Source organism: Pteronotus mesoamericanus, unplaced genomic scaffold (assembly GCF_021234165.1).
Source record: "Pteronotus mesoamericanus isolate MK-2021 breed Mesoamerican mustached bat unplaced genomic scaffold, CSHL_Meso_final contig_221, whole genome shotgun sequence".
In the NCBI taxonomy this organism is placed as follows: domain Eukaryota; kingdom Metazoa; phylum Chordata; class Mammalia; order Chiroptera; family Mormoopidae; genus Pteronotus; species Pteronotus mesoamericanus.
The window spans coordinates 8,321,365-8,340,219 of NW_026555092.1; the positions used below are offsets into that span (position 1 = coordinate 8,321,365).

An 18,855-nucleotide genomic window follows, 5' to 3' on the forward strand; every position below is an offset into this window, starting at 1 on the left:
AATGTCACCTGGGCCTGAAACCAGGCCAGTCGGATCCCAAACCCATCCCACCTCACCAGTCCAATTACAATATCCTGTGGTCCCAAGATTCACTCTTTGTAGCCTGAAACCATAGTTCCTCCCCTGGGGGTGGACCACAGTGCCCCCAGTGCCACCACAGCCTGGCCCCTGCCCAACCACAGCCCCACTCCGTGGTTTCCCAAACACTCTCACAGCAGCAGCTTTTACCATAATGGTTCCCACAAGGGGTTGCTGGTCAATTCTCCTTATTTGATTCTCAATTTCTTTTAAAGCAGAAGGTGGCTGCGGTCCAAGGGGGACCGTGGGAAGCCCTCCCTCAATGACCTCTGTATTTATCTCACACTCTGGCTACAGTGCATCATTTCAGCTTAATTTTATTTCCTCTTATAAATGGGCACAGCACGGGAAGTGTTAAAAAAGAAAACAAACAAACAAAAAAAAAAACAAAGCAAAACAAACAAAAAAAGCCCAAATAGTTCCTTCTGGGACAGATGAGCACCCACAGCAGGGCAGGTGCCTTGGTCGTTTTCCCGTCTTTTCCCTCCATTCTTAAAGTTTTGGCCATGAACTCAGGACAGGTGTGGTTAATAAACAGGTTATGGGGAGAGAGGACAGGGAAGGCCTGGGGCAGAGGAGGACAAACTGCCACCCGCCCCTGGCCAGGTTCTTGGAGGGCTCTGTACAGGAGAAAGGACGCACGGGAGGGACACTGTCTTCAGGGGGCTCTCTGGAGCCACACTGCCTACAAAAAATATGTACATGCATTCGCCACGCTGGGGCTAGGTGCGCCGAGCTGCCGGGGGGTACCTGGGCCATCAGCACTTAGCAACTCCAGGACCCGGTCTCAAGCATCTCTGTAAATCTGTACAGTTTGTGAGCTTCTATTTACAGGCAGGAGGCCTGGGGAAGCAGGTCTGGGGGGGCGGGGGGGTGGCTGTCAGAAGAAAGTCAGGCCACTCCTGCCCGAGAGACAGAGATGGGTTTGCTCCCTGTGCCCAGGGCTTGGACCGATGCCTTTGCCAAGCCCAGGAGGTCCCCGCCTGAGCTCCCCAAGCCACTGCCCGCAGACCTGCCAGGCCCAGCCTTTCAGAAGAGGTACCCCCTCTGACCCCCCGGGGAGATAGAGCCTGGCTCTAGAAATTGCAACTGGGCGTGGGCCCCACCTGCAACCCCCAGCCAGCCTCATGCTCCCTGGCAGCCCAGGCCCTCGAGAGGTTCTTACCCCTGCGAACTCCCTCTCCTTTGGCATCGGCCCTGCTTTCAGGAAATGCCAGGGCCCGCTGGACACCCTCCCCAGGAGCACTGGGGTATCTGGGGACCTACTGGGGCTGGCCCTGCACCCACATTGCACCTAGGAGAGCTCCAGCTCGTCCTCTGAACCGACCTCTCTTGGATTGCCTTGCCCGACTCGGGCTGGCCTGAGAGGATGTGGCCTGGTCGGACTGTTGAACTTCATAAGGATAAAGCCTGGATATTTGTCTTGGGTCCAGGGCTCAATGAACGAGGGCCTTAGCCTTTTCTTTCAAAGGCTAAGGACACAGAGAAGAGGCCGGCGCCAGAAGGCAAAGCCTCAAGTTGGAAGCCAAGCTGGACCCACGCAGGCCACGCCAAGCCCACTCCAGCCAGCCTAAACCCGAGTCACGCATCCTGTGCTGGGCCCTGCCCCCCGCCGTGGGTCTGACCTGGTCCCAGCACCTCTGGGCCTCCCGGGGGGGTCCAGGTCTTCTCTGCTCCGTGCTCTCTGGTTTCTCAGCCTCGGCCTGCCTAGGCCTTCTCACCAGAGCTGCTGCCTCAAAACAGCAACCCACCGGGGACCAGGGGAGAGGGAGGCTGGGACTTCGGTGTCCTCTACCCCCGTGTCCCAGCCCTTCAGCTCCAGAGGTGACTGAGGTCAGGCCACCTCCAGCAGTTCGTGGGCCCGGGATGCCTCCCCCCAGTCCCGCCCCCCCCCCAAGGCTGGGACCACCTGGGTTCCTCACAAGCCTCCAGGCCCTGCTGAGAGGGGCATGGGGGTCTGTGAGATGGAGCCCCAGGCTGGAAGGAGGGTGGCGGAACAGGCAGGCCGTGGAAGGCCCTGGAGCCTGGCCCTCGCTGACTCAGGCACTCTCACCCCTCACCCAGCGGAAGTCTGTTGCCAGCGCATCTTGAAAAGGAAACAAATAAAACCTGGGTTCCTGGCTTTAATCCGGATGGTAGGTGAGGGGTGGGGGTGTGAGCACCAGCCTACTACTGAGCAGACCACGTCTCGGGGCTCTAGATGCCCCTGCTGAGGGCACCTTCCCCAAAGGTTTGTGACCCCACATTTAAAATAGCCACAGAAGTGGCCCTTCTCGCAAGGGTAAAGAAGGGGGAGGCAAGTGGGGGGCCCGTGACACCCCTGCCCCGACCTGCTCTCAGCCCTCAACCCCGGGCAGTGTGTCTGGATGGGCTGCTTCCAGCTGCAGGTCCATCTGGCTGCAGCCAGGGGAACCGCCAAGTTGTTTGGCCAAGTAAGTGGGCAAGGTGTCCACGGGGAAGGCCCAGGGAGGACCCTGGGGCAGGGCTGAGGTGGGCCTGGCGAGGCCAAGGGGGGAGGGTGCAGAGGGCCCAGGCGGCAGGGCCCACCCTCACAGGCACTTTGGAGACTTGTGTCCTGGGAGGCAGAGTCGGCCCCTCGCTCAGAGCAGGAGGGGGCTGTGGGGAGACCAGGAGCCAGTCCGCAGGCTCCCTCCCCACCTGGGGCCTTTGGTCCTGGGAGACCCAAGTCCCCTGCCCAGCCAGAGGCCAGCTTCCAGGAACTAGCCTGCCTTCCTCAGCAAGGCTCCCGGCTAGTGGGGGACTGGCCCCCAAACCGACCCCTCGGGCTACAGAGAAGAGAGAAGCAGGCGGGGAGGTGGGGACGTGCAAGGCCTTGAGGCAACGTCCTCCCACACCTCCCTCTGTGGGAAAAGCCAGGGCCCACCTGGTCTCCTCCAGCGTGAGAGTGGGCCGCGTGGGGCAAGACTGTGCATCCACGCAGGATTGTGTCTGACACGCGGGGGCCAGTGGCAATGCGGTTGGTGGGGGGAGCGCTCTGGTGAGGAACTGAGCATGACAGGGCAACTGGGGGGACCCAATATGGGCTGACTGTTCCGGCTTGACTCCACCCTCCCCAGGGAGCCCGAAAGCTAGAGGACAACGTGTACGCTGCCGGACCATGTGTGTATGTGGACGGGGGAGAGGCGGTGAGAGAAACAGGCCACGCCGTCACCACGGGGTGACAATGACTCGTGACTTGCATTGCTGTAAACGTTTGAGGGTGCATGAGAAACGCATGAGAAGAAACGCCTTCGGGGGAATGTGTGTGCGTGACGAGCCTGGACTGCCAGGGTGGTCAGGATTGCACATGGTTTTGTCATTTCGTGCTTTTGTCTTTGGGCGTGACCATACGTGTGACCTTGCGGGGGACGGTGTCTGTGCAGAGTCCACTCGCAAGAGGGAGGTCCGGGCAGCCCGGCCAGCCCCCCTCACCCGTGGCTGCCAGGATACTCTTGGGAAGCCAACTCCTCAGGGACAGATGGGGCAGAGGTGAAACCTTCAGGTGCATGTGCAGTGGGCGGGGCAAGGGAGAGTGACCCCACAACCTGGGGCAAGCCAGGCGGCAAAGGACACACTCTCACCGGGGTAGAGGGGCCCTGGGACAGAAGCAAGAGGTGGCAGTGTCTCGATTTCAAGGTTGAGCTTGTAAATGTTTATCCTAGGAACCAGCCTGAGTGCCTCTCTGCCCTTAAAAGAAGACCTCGGCCAGCCCGTGGGGCCAGGTTGGAGTTCAAGCCCATCTCAAGCCCCACCCTTCCTTCCCCCAGCCTCTCGGGAGCTTCTTTCCTCCTAGCCATCTGACATGAGGTCCTGAAGCCCCAGGCTGGCGGAGGACGAGAGATGAGCTCGGAAGAGCACAGTCCAGGGCAGATAGCGGTGCACCTGTGCCTTGGGGAAGATCAGTATGAGGCTGGCGGTCTGGGCAGACCTTGGGAGGGTGGGCAGAGGTGAACTGGGGCCAGGCTCCCTCCCCGGCCCGGTCCCCTGGCCAGGGCTGGTGGGACAGGCCAGGGACTGGGTGGAGGGTGACGCTGAGGCTCTGAGGAGGCACTGTGGCTCCGCTAGGCGTAGAACTCCTCCTGCTTGTCAGGCTTCTGGTACGTGACGCTCGCCTGCTTGGGCTCCTCCAGTGTGTAGCTGCCCTCGTCCTTCTTCTTCATGCGGTAGATGAGCAGGGTGACCAGGAAGGCGGCGAAGAGGGCACCCACCACCCCGCCCACAATCACGGCTGTGGAGAAAGAGGGCAGAGGTCACGGCCCAGAGGAGGGGATTGGGGTGGGGGGTGTATGGCTTGGAGGCCAGAAGGCGGCCTGGGGAGAAGAGGCGGGGCCCTGGGGGTGGGGGCAAGAGTGGGGAGAGGGCTGGAAGGCTGGAGTTGGAGTGACTCTAACTGCCACCGCCGATTACAGCCCCCACCGCAGCCCAGTCAGCTCTAGTCACCTAACGCACACTAAACCACGGAAGCCTCAGGCGGCTCAAGGGTGATGCTCTGGTCCCCATCCAAGGTAAGGGACCATTAGACGGAAGATGCTCCACTATTTTTATATGCCATTAGGAAAGAAAACCTCTGCCAACTAAACTGTGACCCATACCAACCAGACGAGTTAACTTATGAACAGATGTGCACTGAGGATTGATTAGTGCAAGATGGCCATCTCTGCTCTACAGGTGATGAAAGAGGAGCCTTGGGAGGTGAAGGACCTGCCCGAGAACACACTGCTCCCCCTCGGTGGGGAGCGGGGGTGGCGGGCAGACCTCGAGCCTAGGCTCTTCAGGAGACTCAGCGAGGGCATGATCCTCAGTTACTGGGCTCAAGGGTTGGGCCAGATCAAGCCAAAGAAAGGACTCAGAAATGAGGACCCAGGGGGTGAGGTCCAGAAGGGGTCAACCAGCATGGCCCAAGAAAGCAGGGGTCAAGGGAAGAGCCTGAAGAGGGGTCACAGGGTGCTGAGGAAGGTGCTGGAGGTAATATGAAGCACAAGTCAGACTCTGGGATGGGTGAACGTCAGCGGACAGAACAGAGGGTGGGTTCTGGGAAACTAGGCTCCTAGGAAACTCACACCCTGAGTTCCTCCAGGGCAAAAGAAGGCCGGACCAGCTGCCCCACCCAGAGCTCCCCTGGGCCCAAGCCTCACCTACAAGCACCTCCTTCCGCTCCAGGATGCTCTTCTGTGGCAGCTGAGCCGCCGAGCTGCCCGACTCAATGGCATTGTCCAGGAGGCCAGGGCCTGGGCGAGCACCCTTGGGCAGCGTCCCGGGCGGAGGCGATGGCTTAGCCGCTGCCCCACCCACTGCCACCACCTCATTGGCTGTGTCTGGCTGCGTGGTCTCTTCCTCCGGCAGCTCAAAGTCCCCGCTGGGCCCCCCACTCACTGGTACCTCTGGCTCATCCCGGATGGTAGTCAGGAAGGACTCTGGAGTTGGGGTCTGTAGGGAGGAGGGCATGAGCCCAGGAGTCAGACCCCAGCACCCCCTGCCACAGGCAGCCCCCCGCCCCACGCACATGCACAGCCCCAGTGGGTTAACACTTAGCACGCACTCACCTTGTGCCAGGCACTGTGCTAAGTGCATTATGGGCATTCTACCTTCCCAACATTCTCCGCAAAGGAATTATTGTTACATCCAACTTACAGAACAGGAAGTAGGCTCAGAGAGGTTAGGTGACTTGCCCAAGGACACACAGCTAGTTAAGTGGTGGAAGCAGAGCTAAAATCCAGATCTATCCAACTCCAGCATCTGGGTTTCTAACCACACACTATGCTGCCTCTGTTCTCACCAGAGGGCCACGTACTGTCCCCATCCCATCGCCGTCACTCCCCCTCCAGAAGACTCCTGTCACATTTCTGTCAGGGCGTTGCTGGGTGCAGCTGTCACACACTTGGGCCTGGCCCCCAGGGCTCATGCCTGGGGCAGAGGTGAGTCCCTTATCCTGGAGGCCAGTCCCGGAGCACAACTGCAGAGTAGGATACCCCTCGGGGGCCGCGTCCAGGGAACCAGCCCAGCGACCATGAATCTGGATGGCTCCTGCCGTGAGGGGCAGGCCGGAGCCGGAGCCAGGGTCAGGGCAGGGATACAGAGGCAGGGCATGGAGAGGGCGAGCCTGGTGTCAGGGCTGAGAGGCCACGTGCAGAGGCTCTGTCAGTGACCTGGGCCTGGTCTCATCGCTGTCCCGGCTCCCTGCTCAGCCAAGCACCTGCAAAACACCAGGCTGCCCGGCTGCTCGGAGGAGTGGGGCCTGCCCGGCTGGGGCTGGCTGGGGCCTCAGAGGGGCTGCCACTGACCCGAAGGCAGGCAGCTTCGCGGCCTGCGGGCCCTCCTCTGCGGGGCTGGCTGCACAGGGCTTCCACCCCACTCGGTGTCACCAGGGACCTTCCCGGCCAGCGTACCCCGCTAGGACCAGGCTACTTCTCCCATTTCCTGGACCCCACCCATCCCCAACATGCTGACATCTCCATCCTCTTCGCTTCAGTCCCTCCCCATCCCCGCCACACCTGAGCCCTGGAGCCCACTGCCAGGTTCGCACCCTGACTCTGCCATCGCTGGCTGGGAGGGCTGGGGAAAGGCGCCCCACCTGGAAAAGGAGGACCACAGTGCCATCCGGGGGCAGGTGTGAGGAGAGAGGAGTTGGCACCGGTAAAGTGCACAGCACCGCACCCGCCACCCAGTCGCTAGTATTCCTCTCGGACTAATAATAATAAAACAATGGTTATGATAATAACAATACCAAAACTTTTGAGTTCTGTACTATTGCCAGGCATGGTCCTCAGCACTTTGGAAATGTCAGGAAACTTAATTCTTTCCACACTATGATTTGCATTCTTATTTCCTCCTTTTCACAGATAAAGAAACATAGGTATAGAAGGTACAGAAAGCACTGGTGACTTCCTGAAGTCACATGGCTAAAAAGTGGCAGTGGAAAAATTCCCACCCAGACTTCCTGGCTCCCGAGTCTGTGCTGTTCAACAGAACACACAGGCCCCGGCCCCGCCCCCGCCAACACACACGTCACCCCATTCCCTCCCAGCACCCCAAGACCCAGCCGGGTCTCCCTTCCATCCCCATCCATCTCAACCTCCATCCTCATCCTGTGACTCACAGCCAGCCCTGGCCTCCAGCCGCATGCCCCGCTCGCCCTCCCCATCCCTGCCCGGCTCATCTCCAGAGCCTCCCGGTCCTCGCCTCTGCCCGGCTCCATGCTGCCCAGACCCTGACCCGCCCTCCTCTGCTCTCATGCCTGCCCTCTCCCAGCCCGCCTACCTGAGCCACCTCCGTCGGTCCAGGGGCAGTGGTCCCCAGGGGCAGGGTGCTCTTCTCAGGGGTGTCAGGCTCCTGGGTGGTCGCTGGCCTGGGAAGGGCACTTGGCCTGGAGGTAGCTGTACTGACTAGCCCGGGTGTTGGGGCCTCTGTGTCCAAGACAGCCACCGTGGTGGGAGGCGAGGGCACCGCTGGGGTGGTGGCCCGGGTTGTGGCTGCCGTGGTCAGTGGAAGAGGAAGAAGCCTCCGTATGCCGGTGGTCCTTACGACAGAGGTGGTGGCCGAGGAAGGGGGCGCCGCAGGGATGCTGGGAGCGGCGGTGGCCACTGTGGCAGGCACCAAGGCCACGGTCGGGGCCCCTGTGGTCGTGGCAGCAGTGGTGGCCGTGGGAGTGGAGATGGTGGTGGCTCTCTGGCTGGGCTCTTCTGGGACCTCTGTCACCACCGGGAGGCTAGTGGCCGGCTCTGGGGTGGGACGCTCAGAGGGGAGCTCTTCAAACGGGGTGCCCACGGGCTGGATGTCCATGGTAGGTAGCACAGCAGGCGTGGTGGACACCGCCAGGGCCACGTCTGTGCTGAAGCGCATGGCCGTCTCAATGCCTGACTCCTGCTCGAAGTCTGAGGGGGTGGGGGAGAGGAGAGAGCTAGGGATCTGGGTGATTGTGCGCGGCGCAGGCATGAGGATCCCAGGGAAGCAATGGCCATAAAGATGATCCTCACTCTTTGCACAGTTTTCCCAGGACAAGGTGAGGGAAAAGAGGAAGGCACAATCTGGCCAAAGGTTACCAGCTGGCTGATGGCTGGTGGATGTTCCCCAACTCCTCTCCGCCTAGCCAACAATTCCTCTAGGGAGCCGCCTCTTCCAGGAAGTCTTCCCTGACCATCCCAGCCCACCCAGCCTGGAGCTTCTAACAGGTGGAACCCAGGCAATGACAACTAAGGGTCTACTGGCCACAAATCGCACTAGAGGGTTGGACAGGGGAAGGGCATTCTGGGAAGAGGCAGTGGGTACACAAAGGGCTTCCTTAGGCACAGGCAAAGGGCAAGAGGTAGAAGACCTTCCTACAAGGAATGCCTGAGCAATCTGGAGGGCTCAAACCAGGTCAAGTGAAGGGACTTGGGAGGAAATGAGGAGAAAAAGAGAAGCTACATCAGCTCATAGGGGGCCTGAACCAGGCAGAGCAGTGAAGAGAAATAAGAAGGATTTGGAAGTAGAGACATGACCCATCAGAGATGACCTTAATGAAAACTAACTCGCAAGAGGCTTTAAAAAGTGGGCTAAAGTGAAAAAGACTAAAGGCAGGGGGCTGCGAGTGGCCAGTCTGTGGCACACAGACCATCCCATCAGCCTTGCCCTGTCCTCTCACTGGGCTCCGATCTCAGCACACACCCCCATTTTGAGCTCGCTCTCTGTGCCAGACCCTGAGGATTTATACTGAAGCCTTCCAGAGACTCTGAAAAGAAGGCAAACTTATCACTGTTCACTGATAAGAATACAGAGACTCTGAGAGGGAAGGCAGCTAAAGGTGGCACAGCTGTTAAGAAGCAAAGCTGGGATTCGAACTCACACAATCCGCTGGCCTTTCCCAGAGCGGGGCCTCAGACCCAGCTGCCCAGCCCCCACCTGTTTCCATCAGTGCCCTAACCCCGCCCCAGCCACAGCTGATTGGACCAAAGGTGTTGAGCCAATTAAATGGCCTCCACTGAGGATTTGCTCAGCTAAGTTCCTCCAAGTGGTTGGAACAGAACTGAAAACTGGGTGACTGAGGGATGTCTGTGTTCCCACAATGCGGGCTGGAGGTCTGCACAGAGGCCCAAGCCGAGCACACAGAGATAGAGCCGTGGGGAGTCCTGGGCTGGGAGGCCTTAGGGCCCTCGTTCCATCCCCAGAAGGATGACTGGTCCTTCTTGTGCCTGAGGTCCATGAGCTGCCCCTGGCTGACTCCCCCTCCCCCATGCCACCCCTGAAGCGAGCCCCCATGGGCTTCTGTTCCCTGAAATCAAAGCCTTGCGTGGGGCACCAGAGGCAGACTGCTGTTGCCAGCACGACATGCACACACACGGAGGGAAAAGCAAGGGGAGGCACTTACAGCCCGAGCCAGACCCCGAGTACAGGTCGTCCAGCTCATCATCAGGGAAGGAGTCGTCGTCCCCGGAGCCCTCGAGGTCCACGGGCCTCTCAAAGTTCTCACTGCGCCAGCGCTGAGTCTGGGGGAGCAGAGACGGGCACAGGGCTTAGCACCTGAGGCCAGCAGCCTGGACACGCCCACAGGGACGACAGGCACACTCATGGACAGAGTGATAACGGAGGGACAGGCACACTCGTGGACAGAGTGATAACGGAGGGACAGGCACACTCCTGGACAGAGTGATAACGGAGGGACAGGCACACTCGTGGACAGAGTGATAACGGAGGGACAGGCACACTCCTGGACAGAGTGATAACGGAGGGACAGGCACACTCGTGGACAGAGTGATAACGGAGGGATGGCATCAGGTGTGGCCTCCAAGTGGGCAGAGCCAGGGTGGGCCTAATTCCCACTCCCCACGCACCCAGGGGCCAGGGTAGAAGCCCCATCTTGCTGACAGCCACCACCACTGAGGACCGAAGTCACTCCCCTGACAGAACTGCAGAGTGACAGAGCCAGGTTTAGAGCCAGAATGCTGGATTTGAGTCCCCACAAAGGATCTCAACAGCAGAGTCAGCTCAGGGCCTGGGGCTGCCTCGATGGTCTCCAGGGGTCAGGAGCGCTGAGAGGGCCTTCTCCCAGGATCCAGCGCACCAGGCCAACCCCTTCCTACTGTCAGGACCTGGGAAGACAGGGAGCTGGGGTTCCTGGGCCCAGACCATCCCTCCTTACTGCACCCCTGAGCTGAGTGCCAGCACCAAGGACATCCAAGACTGAAGTGCAGAGCCCCTGGGAGGGGCCGGCTGGGCCCTGCCTCCAGCCACACCCTGACCCTGATTCCCGACTGAGCCCAGCCACAGTCCCTGCGCCCTGAGGGCTTTCAGAAGGAAGGCAAGATTGACTCCGGGTGCTCAGATCTGAAGATTAGCCAGTGAGTCTTAACAGCTGAAATAAAGAAAGGCAGAGGGAATAGAACACCCAAAGGCTCCGAGGTGGGGAAGAGCAGCCGGTGGCCCAGAGCCAGCCCCGCCCCGCCTCCAGCCTCACCCAGCCTCCCTCAGGGCCCCTTCAGTCACTGGGTTCCAGCCACCCTGGCCCCTCTCCGTTCCTGGAGCAGGCCTGGTCTCTCCTGCCTCTTTGGTTCATGATGTTCCCTCCACCTAGAACACTCTGCCTTCCCATCCCTTCATCCTCCAACTTCGTGCCAACTCACTCCTACTCCCCTATCACTTCTTTCAGGAAGCCCTCCTGCTTTGATCTGCTAGAGCACCTTGTGCCTCTGAATTCACATCCATTACTACTGTGAGCTGTGTCTGCTCAGGCGTGCACTGGCGTGGGCCCTGTGCTCACTCCCACTAGACTACACCTCGAAGGAGGCAGGACCGTGTCTGGCACATAGCAGGTAGTCGGGAAATATGTCAGGGAGTGGAGATGCAGTTGGAAGGTGGGACAGGGGTAGACAGGGGCAGGAGCTGAGGCTGGGGAAGCCCATCACCGCTTTCGGTGTCCAGCTGACGACTTCAGCTGAGGATGAGTCTGAGCACATGCACTGTTTGACGGGCGTGGAAGCCAAGGAAGGCATTTGAGCAGGAGAGGGGCTGGATCAGCCTCTCACACCCCACCCCTGACAGGCCCCCTTCTGGAGCTCGTACAGCGCTAGAGAGAGGATCCCATCGCTGGCTTCCTGCCCCCAGCCTCGACCACCTGCTCCAAAGCCCTACCCAGGCAAGTCAGGGCAGGGGGCCAGGGCAGGGGGCCAGGAGAGTCCCCTCCCCCACCCCCATCCTCGTTAACACAGACACACACACACACACACACACACACACACACACACAGAGTCTCAAAGTAATGAATTAATCAGTATTTACTTGCTACCAGTGAGTCATGGAGTGGAACAATTAGTGTAATTGCTCCCGTGACTAATTGCTGGGTCTTCCTCCGGTTTAGACATTCCAGGAGCCCAGAGCAGCCATGGTCCAGCTTTCCCCAGCTCCCACCTCCCCCTATGCTGCCCAGGAAAACAGCCCCCCAGGACCTGAGGTGAGGAAGCTGGAAGGTTCCCCACGTGGCCAGCACCCAAAGCTGGGCCAGCAAAGCCAGCATCCCTCGGAGACTCTGCTCATTTCTTAGGCCAACCGCCTGAAGCCAGAGGCTGCAGCCCAGCCCGGGGCCACCAGCAGGATGCGGACTGAGCAGGGGCCAGGGCCCAGCCTCCACTCCTGGGCAGGGCCGTCCTCACTGTCTTTTCCATCCTTCCAGGCTGGACAGGGAGGCCTTGAACTGGGAGGAGAAATTCTAATAAGTCTATGGCCCCTAGGGACTCGCAGACCGGGGTAAACGTGAGGGCCAAAACAGGGAGTCCTCATGATTCCTCAGTGACAAGTGCCACACAGCAGCTCCTGACACCCTGCTCCCAGAAAGGCCTGCGGAAAAATCCAAAGACCCCCCCCCCCACTCCAAAACCACACAGACCCTTGAGGTGACACACCCAGAGACACAGAGAGAACATATATAGACACACCCTGACACACACTCACCTAAAGGCAACCACAAAAGGTACCGTGTGTTGGTGCCTCCGGGTGCAAAGAGGCCTATGCATGGGGGGGCGGGGGCCCGGCAATGGGCATGTGCTGTGTAACTCTGAGGCTCAGAGACAAGCATGGAGCCTCCTGTGAACCCATCAGCCTCCACTCAGGTAGCTCTCACCTAGATACTATTCATCCCAGCTCAGTAGCCATTGACATGACAACCGTTACCATGACGACCATCTCCTTCATGCTAAGGACCAGAAGCTCCAGCTCCCTATAGAGGTGGGGGAGTAGGAGAGGGAGAGATCATGGAGGAACAGAGGATGACAGGGGAGGAGAACAGAGTCATGGGACGAAGAGGCAGGGGCAGCAAAGCCAAGGGGTCAGAGGGGCGCGGGCAGGGAAGGATTCACTGTGAGGGAAAGACAAGGCGAGAGTGGGAGGTGGAGGGAGAGAATTCTCTCACATCTTAATTTAGCCTCACACTCATCAGACAAAGCTGGGGAAGGGGCCACCTCGGTCATTTTACAAACCTGAATCCAAGAGATCATTCTTTCTGAAAAATAAGCAGCACCCAGATGGGATGGAGGGGGCGGGCCAACAGCCAGTCACCCCTGAGCTCACCCCGGGAGGCTAAATGCTGGGAACCCCTGAGACCCGTGAGATGGGAGGTGGGGTGCAGAATGCCCTCGTGCCCAGCAGCTGCCCCAAGGTGGCTGAGCGCCAGCTCCACCCCTCCCTGGGCCAGCTGCGGAACCGGGGCTCAATGGGGCCCCGCCCAGGAAGACTGCAGGGGGCTGCTGGTGGCGGCAGTTCCCAGGGGGACTGAAAGGAGAGGGGGAAGAGGTGGGGGTGGGGAACTTGGCCTGGGAGGCAGCAGGGAAAGCCTGAAAAGTCACAAAATGCCAGAGAAGGAGGGTGACAAACAGCCTATGACCCCCAAACGACCTCCCATCTGCATAATCCATGCATAATTAGCATAATTATCCATGCCATTCCCTTAAAGGAGAAGTGAATCGGAATGCCCCAGGACCCTTTGGCCTCCCCCTGACCCTGACTGCACCCCTCCAGGTGAACTTACACCCTCCTGTGCCTGATGAGCGAGCACACGTGCACACACTGCAGCTAACAGAAAATCCAGCAATGTCCCCAAGCACACACCACACATCCCAGCACAGACAGCCACACCTTACAAAACGCACAACTGTACACACACACCCCAGCATATACACGATGATGAGTGACATTTACTGATCCTAACCTGTGTTCCCACCTTTGCTCATGGACAGCAGCACAAACCACTTTACACTCACCCATTTTCTACACCCCTAGCAACACGTGTACACACACACACACACACACACACACACACACACACACACCCTGCTCCTCATCTAACGCACCCATGGATGCCCCAAACTCCAGAAAAGCCCCATCACCACGTGGGTGGCACACAACTCGCCCAGGGTACACACTGACCCTGCCCCACGTCCAAGTGCATCACTGCACGCATCCCCACAGCAGGGGCAGGGACACCACGGGGCTCTGACACAGGGCTTGCAACTTGTAACCACCACTGCTCCTGTCTGTATCTCCCCTGCAGCCACCACGCACAGACCCAGGCGCCTGCGGGAGGACACACCCACTGCAGAAGCCCCTGAGGCTCTGCTTCCAGGCAAGGCCAGTCCCCGGAGCAGACGCCCAGCTGAGCAGCCAGGGAAGGTCTGAGGTCCCCAGCAGAGCCACTAACGGGGCTCCGGGGGGTTGTAGAGACCTCTGCCCACCGCCGCGGAGGGCCTGGTCCCGGTCAGGCACTGGAAGCACACTGCCTGCGCCGCCTCCCCCAGTCCCCACAGTTTTATTGTCCCCATTTCACAGATGCGGACACTGAGGCTGGAGTTTAGATCTGAGACATGAACACAGGTCCTCAGTCTCTGGAATCCTTGCCCCGCCACCCCCAAACCGCTGCTCATCCGGGACTCCTACCCCATGACCCGTAGCCCCACTCACCCCCTGCGGGAGCTCAGCCCAGAACTACCCGGAGCCACGTCACACGCCCGGTGTCCACCCACCCAGCACACGGCAACCACACCACATGCCCTCACACACCATTCCACCCACGCGGCCCTGAATGGGCGCCCATCTCTCAGATGCCCCCCGACAAGCCCCTGATACCTGCATCCCACAGTCCCCTCCACACACGTGCACCATGCACAGCCCGAGGCACACCGTCCCTCCTGGGCACACATCAGCACACACGCGTGGCACCCTTCCCAGTGGGCTGCCACAGCCCTGCCGTTTTCCCTCGCTGTCCCCCGTCTGCATTCATCTTGAGCTGACGCGCGCAGCTTCACCTCAAAGAGGCACCTCAGCCTCCCGCAGTAATCAGAGGGTCTCCCTCACTCCCCACGCACCCCTACCGGACGCTCTCCAAAGAGTTGCACGTGAGGCACCCAGAGTAGCCAGATGTCAGGTAAACCTCCTCGCTTCACAACCACTCTCTGAGTGCGGAGACGTGGCCAAGGAGGAAGCCAAGGCTCCTCCCTCTGCCCTCAGCCTTCTGCCAGGACCAGAGGTCTTGCCCAGCCCCCGCCACCAGCCCTTTCCCAACAGGAGCCTTCCCAGAGAGACGAGACAGCCCAGGGGTTAAGTCAGAATGGATCAGCGCCTCCCTTACCGCCGTGAGAAGGCAGGCATGCCCCCTAACGTCTGGCATCCCAGTTTTCTCATCTGTAAAATGGGGGTGATAATAACGGGACAGTGCTCATAGAATTGCCAGGAGAATCAAATAAGACCATGCAGGTAATGAACAGAGCACAGGACCCAACACCTAGAACTGGACAAATAAATGTCATTGCGATTTTTGTTAGTGATATGGTAATATTTCTGCCATGATTATTTCTGAAGACTTTATCTCATTTAATTAGTCTCGCCACCCTCATGAGGGCAGTCACATCAGAATGACCACACCCACGCTGCAGATGAGGCTTACAAAGGCCCAGAGAGGGTCAGAGTCTTTGCCAAGGCCACCCAGCAGGGGAGAGCGCAGGGAGAGAAAGAAAGAGGCTGGATGAAGGGAGAGAAAGGGCGAGTTGCAGACACAGACGCACGAATTAGGTCAGCTGGCAGGAGGCCAGGCGCCTGGCACCCCTGGGCAGTGCTAATCATGTTGCAAAAGCTTAGAATAAAATCGAGTGTAATTAATTCTGCCCAAGCTTCCTCCCCTGAACTGGCCAGACTCAGGCACTGCTCTTCTGGTGACTAGACACAGTGTGACCAGGTCTTGGGGTCCCAGCTTTAGATTTGGACAGTCTTGGGTTCAAGTTCAGCTCTGCTTCCTGGCTCAGTGACTCTGAGCAAGTTACTTAACCTCCCTGAGCCTCTATTTGGTTAAATGGGGACAACAATCATTCATACCCCACAGAGCTGGTGTGAGGACCAAGTGAGACAACGCACCAGGGGCGCGCATGCTGCCCAGCTCTTGGGCGACACTCAGCAGTCGCGTGCGGGTGTCACCGACGGCACGTTTCCCACAGCAGGGCTCTCTTAAAGCTACACCTTTAGCCCTGATGGCGACTGAGTTCCATGGTCCCTTCTTACCGATGTGGAAACTGAGGCCCAGAGCAGGAAAAGACTTGCTTTATCCCCCCGCCCCACATAGGAGGGGTCAGTGGTGGAGAACTGCCACACCAAGTAGCACTCAGAGAAGTAAAGTGACCTGTCCAAAGACACACAACTTAATGACCAGCTCCTGGAAGGAGGGTGGTCTGAGCAGAGCCCTCTGGATCCCTACAGAGACTTCGTCCCCGCCAGTCCCTGTCCCCAAAAGGCCCTCGGTCCTGTGAGAACTCAGTGCCCCTCACGCTCACCGGTTCCAACCCGGAGACCCAGAGCGCCGCTGCAGGAATGCGGGCCGGGGCCAGGCTCTGGGCAGCAGGACAGCCGAGGGGGCTACACAATGAGAGCCTGGACCAGGCGGGGGAAGCCTCGGCCTCCACCCCGAACCCGTCCACAGCTGCCCTGGCTGGGAAGCCAGCGCCCACCACACTCACTTGCTGCTGGAGGGGGTGAGGGGCACAAAGGCTGCATCGGCTAGGGAAGGGGCCACGGAACCCGGGTCCCAGGGAGCAGAAGGGCCTGGGGGAGAAGAGTGGGGTGGGGGAGGCGGGGCAGAGCAGACCTAGGCCGAACTTAACGACCATCCCACCAAGAAAAGATCAGCAAAGCCCAGATGCACACTGTCTCTAACACCCGCCCGCCAACGCAGCTCTTCCACAGGGCAGCTCTGAGGGCCGGAAGCACCGTGGGGCCCATCTCATCGCAGCCAGCTGTTCTGCAGAGGACGCCCTGGAGCAGAGCCCTCCCTACCGCACACCTCAATTCCACCATCAGCTCCAGTCCCCGCTCCTCCCCCCACTTTCCCCGCTCCCCACCCCTGTGCTCCCACAATCCCCTCCACCGGGACACTGCCCTCCTCCACACCCACCCTGGGCCAGACAAACGTCCCACCTCAGGGGGCCACAGCCTCTGGGACCCAGACAAGTCCCCTTCTTCCTTCTCCACACTTCCATCAACCCCCTTGTAAAATGAACAGTCGAGCTGGATGCTATAAGGGCACTTCCGATTCTGAAACTCTCAGCATCTAAAAATTCAGCCCGCAGGCCAGTAGAACTAACCTCCGTTCCCAACGGCAGGGGGCTGGTTGAATAAGTTAGGGCACAACCCTAACATGGAATATTATGCAGCTATCAGTAATTGGGTTTTCACAAATCCAGGCTGTTGAATCGGGTCTTTAAAAGGCATAAATGCATAATGGAAGCCTTTTATTTTTTATTTGTGTCAAAGGATATTTAAGGGCATGAGCAAACGCACACACTAATACAGCAGGGCTGTTCAGAGGCTCACGGAGATGGCCCTGCCTCTCGACACCCGGGTGGCCTTGGGCAGGTGCTTCACTCTCTCAGCCTGGCTTTCCTGGTAAACAAAGATAGGCACACCTGCCTCATGGGGTTTATTGCAAAAGACCCCATGTGCCCACACATTAATGAATTGCTCGATTCCTGTTGGCTATTAATACTAGCTTCATCAAATTTTAAAAAATAGGTTACCAAAAAATATATAAAGAACTTGCTCCTATTTTAATGAACTCACTACCAAAGTGAATTTCTAAATGCTGAATTCTACTAAAGGTTCCCAGAGGCTCTCTGTGGGCACTGGGATTACAGACAGTTTTTCGTTTTTTTTCCCCTCAGGACTCGTGTATTTTCCAATTGTCCACAATAAACTGAGAGCATTTCATTATTAGGAACAGCGCATTCCCTCTGAGGGCCCGCCTCCGCCCACCCTCTGCTCTGTGACATTCCCTGGCCCCTTCATTCTGCCCAGACACCATTGGGGCTGTTCCTGAGGAGACTCAGGAGTGAACAGGGGAACCAGCGGAACAGGAGACAATACGAGAGCCTCCGGGGAAGCTGGCAGGGCCCGAGGCCCGGGGCCGGGGCGAATGCTGTGCCTCACCGCCGACTGCGGCTCGGAGCCCCGCCCTGGCATCAACCTGGCAGGCAGCCCCGTTGTATCTCGCACCCACGGTACCTAGATGCCCCACCCGTCTGCTGTCACCTCCTATCAGCCCAGCTCCTGCCCTGCCATCCCCGCCAGTCCCTGTCAGGGTGTTGGCTGGCCACCCTGGAGCTGCTCACACGGTCACCTATGCCCAGCCAGGAGATGACAATGCAGCCCTGGGAAAACCAGCCCCTTCCTCAACCCAGGACTGGGACCCCTCCCCATCCCTGCTCCACCAAGTCCCAGCCACCTGCCCTCTAGCGACACCCTCTTAGCCACCCGGACTCACATTGCTCATTTATTCCTGTCCCCAAGCTCGTGCCTGAGAGCAGGACCACCCACTGAGGCCCAGGTCCAAACTCTTGCCCAGCGCCCCCTACCCCCCCACAGCGCCCGCTCCTCCACAGCAAAGCCTGCAGAGTTCTGGGAACTCAGGCGCCTTCAGGCCTTCCACGTGCTGTTCCTGCTTCCTGGAGCACCCTTCCCCATCCCTGCCTGGCCAGCACTCCCTCGACAGGTTGGCCAGCACAAGCAATGTTTGTTAAGCACCTACGCTGTGCTAGGCACTATTCTAGGCATGCAGGGCCCACAGTCAGCAAGGTGTGTACGTGCTCCGCCAGCTCAAGCGGCACCTCCCCTGCGAGGCCTCCACACACCGACTGCCCGCCTGCTCTGAATCAGGAGTCCCTTCTCAGAGGCTCTACCTCCACCCTGTTGTCATTCAGTGGGGAAAGAGGGGACACCAAGCATGTTTCCATCACTCAGATGGGCCCCTTCCACCACGTCTCACTGAACCTACTCCCCCACCTGGGAAGCAAGTGCCGCTGTCCTCACCCAGAGCTGAAGACACCGCGAGGTCACCAGTGGGGCACAGCAGGATCTGAGCCCTGGCCTCGCGGACACCAGATCCAGTGCCCAGTGAATTCCCGAACCCCCGAGAACGCGCGCAGGCTCCCACGTTGTGATACGACCCTCGTTTCGCGGGGCTTTTTTCCAGAGGAGGCCTGGGCCTTTCTGCCCCTCGCCATGAACAGTGGTAGCACTTGCTCTGTGTCAGGCTCTTCAGCACGCACACTGCCTCGTGGCCCTCCACACACCCCTCCCCCATGCAGGGTTGTTGTCCCCATTTCGCAGATGGGCCAACCAAAGTTCAGAGAGGTAAAGCACTGCCCCAAACTCACACAGCAACGGGGCCATACTGGAGCCCAGGATCAGGCGAACCCTAAGGCCCACGCTCTTTGTGCTGCAGTGCGCGCCCACCTCGGCCCTCACCCGGACCCCCACCGGAAGCTCCTCGCCCTGTGA

At 59.3% G+C, this 18,855-nt stretch overlaps 1 protein-coding gene across 1 annotated transcript in view; it reads right to left on the minus strand.

The window, feature by feature from the left end:
* Positions 1-336: 336 nt before the first annotated feature.
* The window catches only part of SDC3 (syndecan 3), a 36,403-nt gene continuing 17,884 nt past the window's right edge, over positions 337-18,855 (minus strand). The window contains exons 2-5 of the mRNA XM_054571871.1: positions 9,422-9,539; positions 7,336-7,949; positions 5,214-5,505; positions 337-4,306 (exon numbers count right to left, since the gene is read on the minus strand). Coding sequence (XP_054427846.1) covers positions 4,140-4,306; positions 5,214-5,505; positions 7,336-7,949; positions 9,422-9,539 — 1,191 coding nt within the window. The 3' untranslated portion in view covers positions 337-4,139. The remainder of the gene's footprint in view (positions 4,307-5,213; positions 5,506-7,335; positions 7,950-9,421; positions 9,540-18,855) is intronic.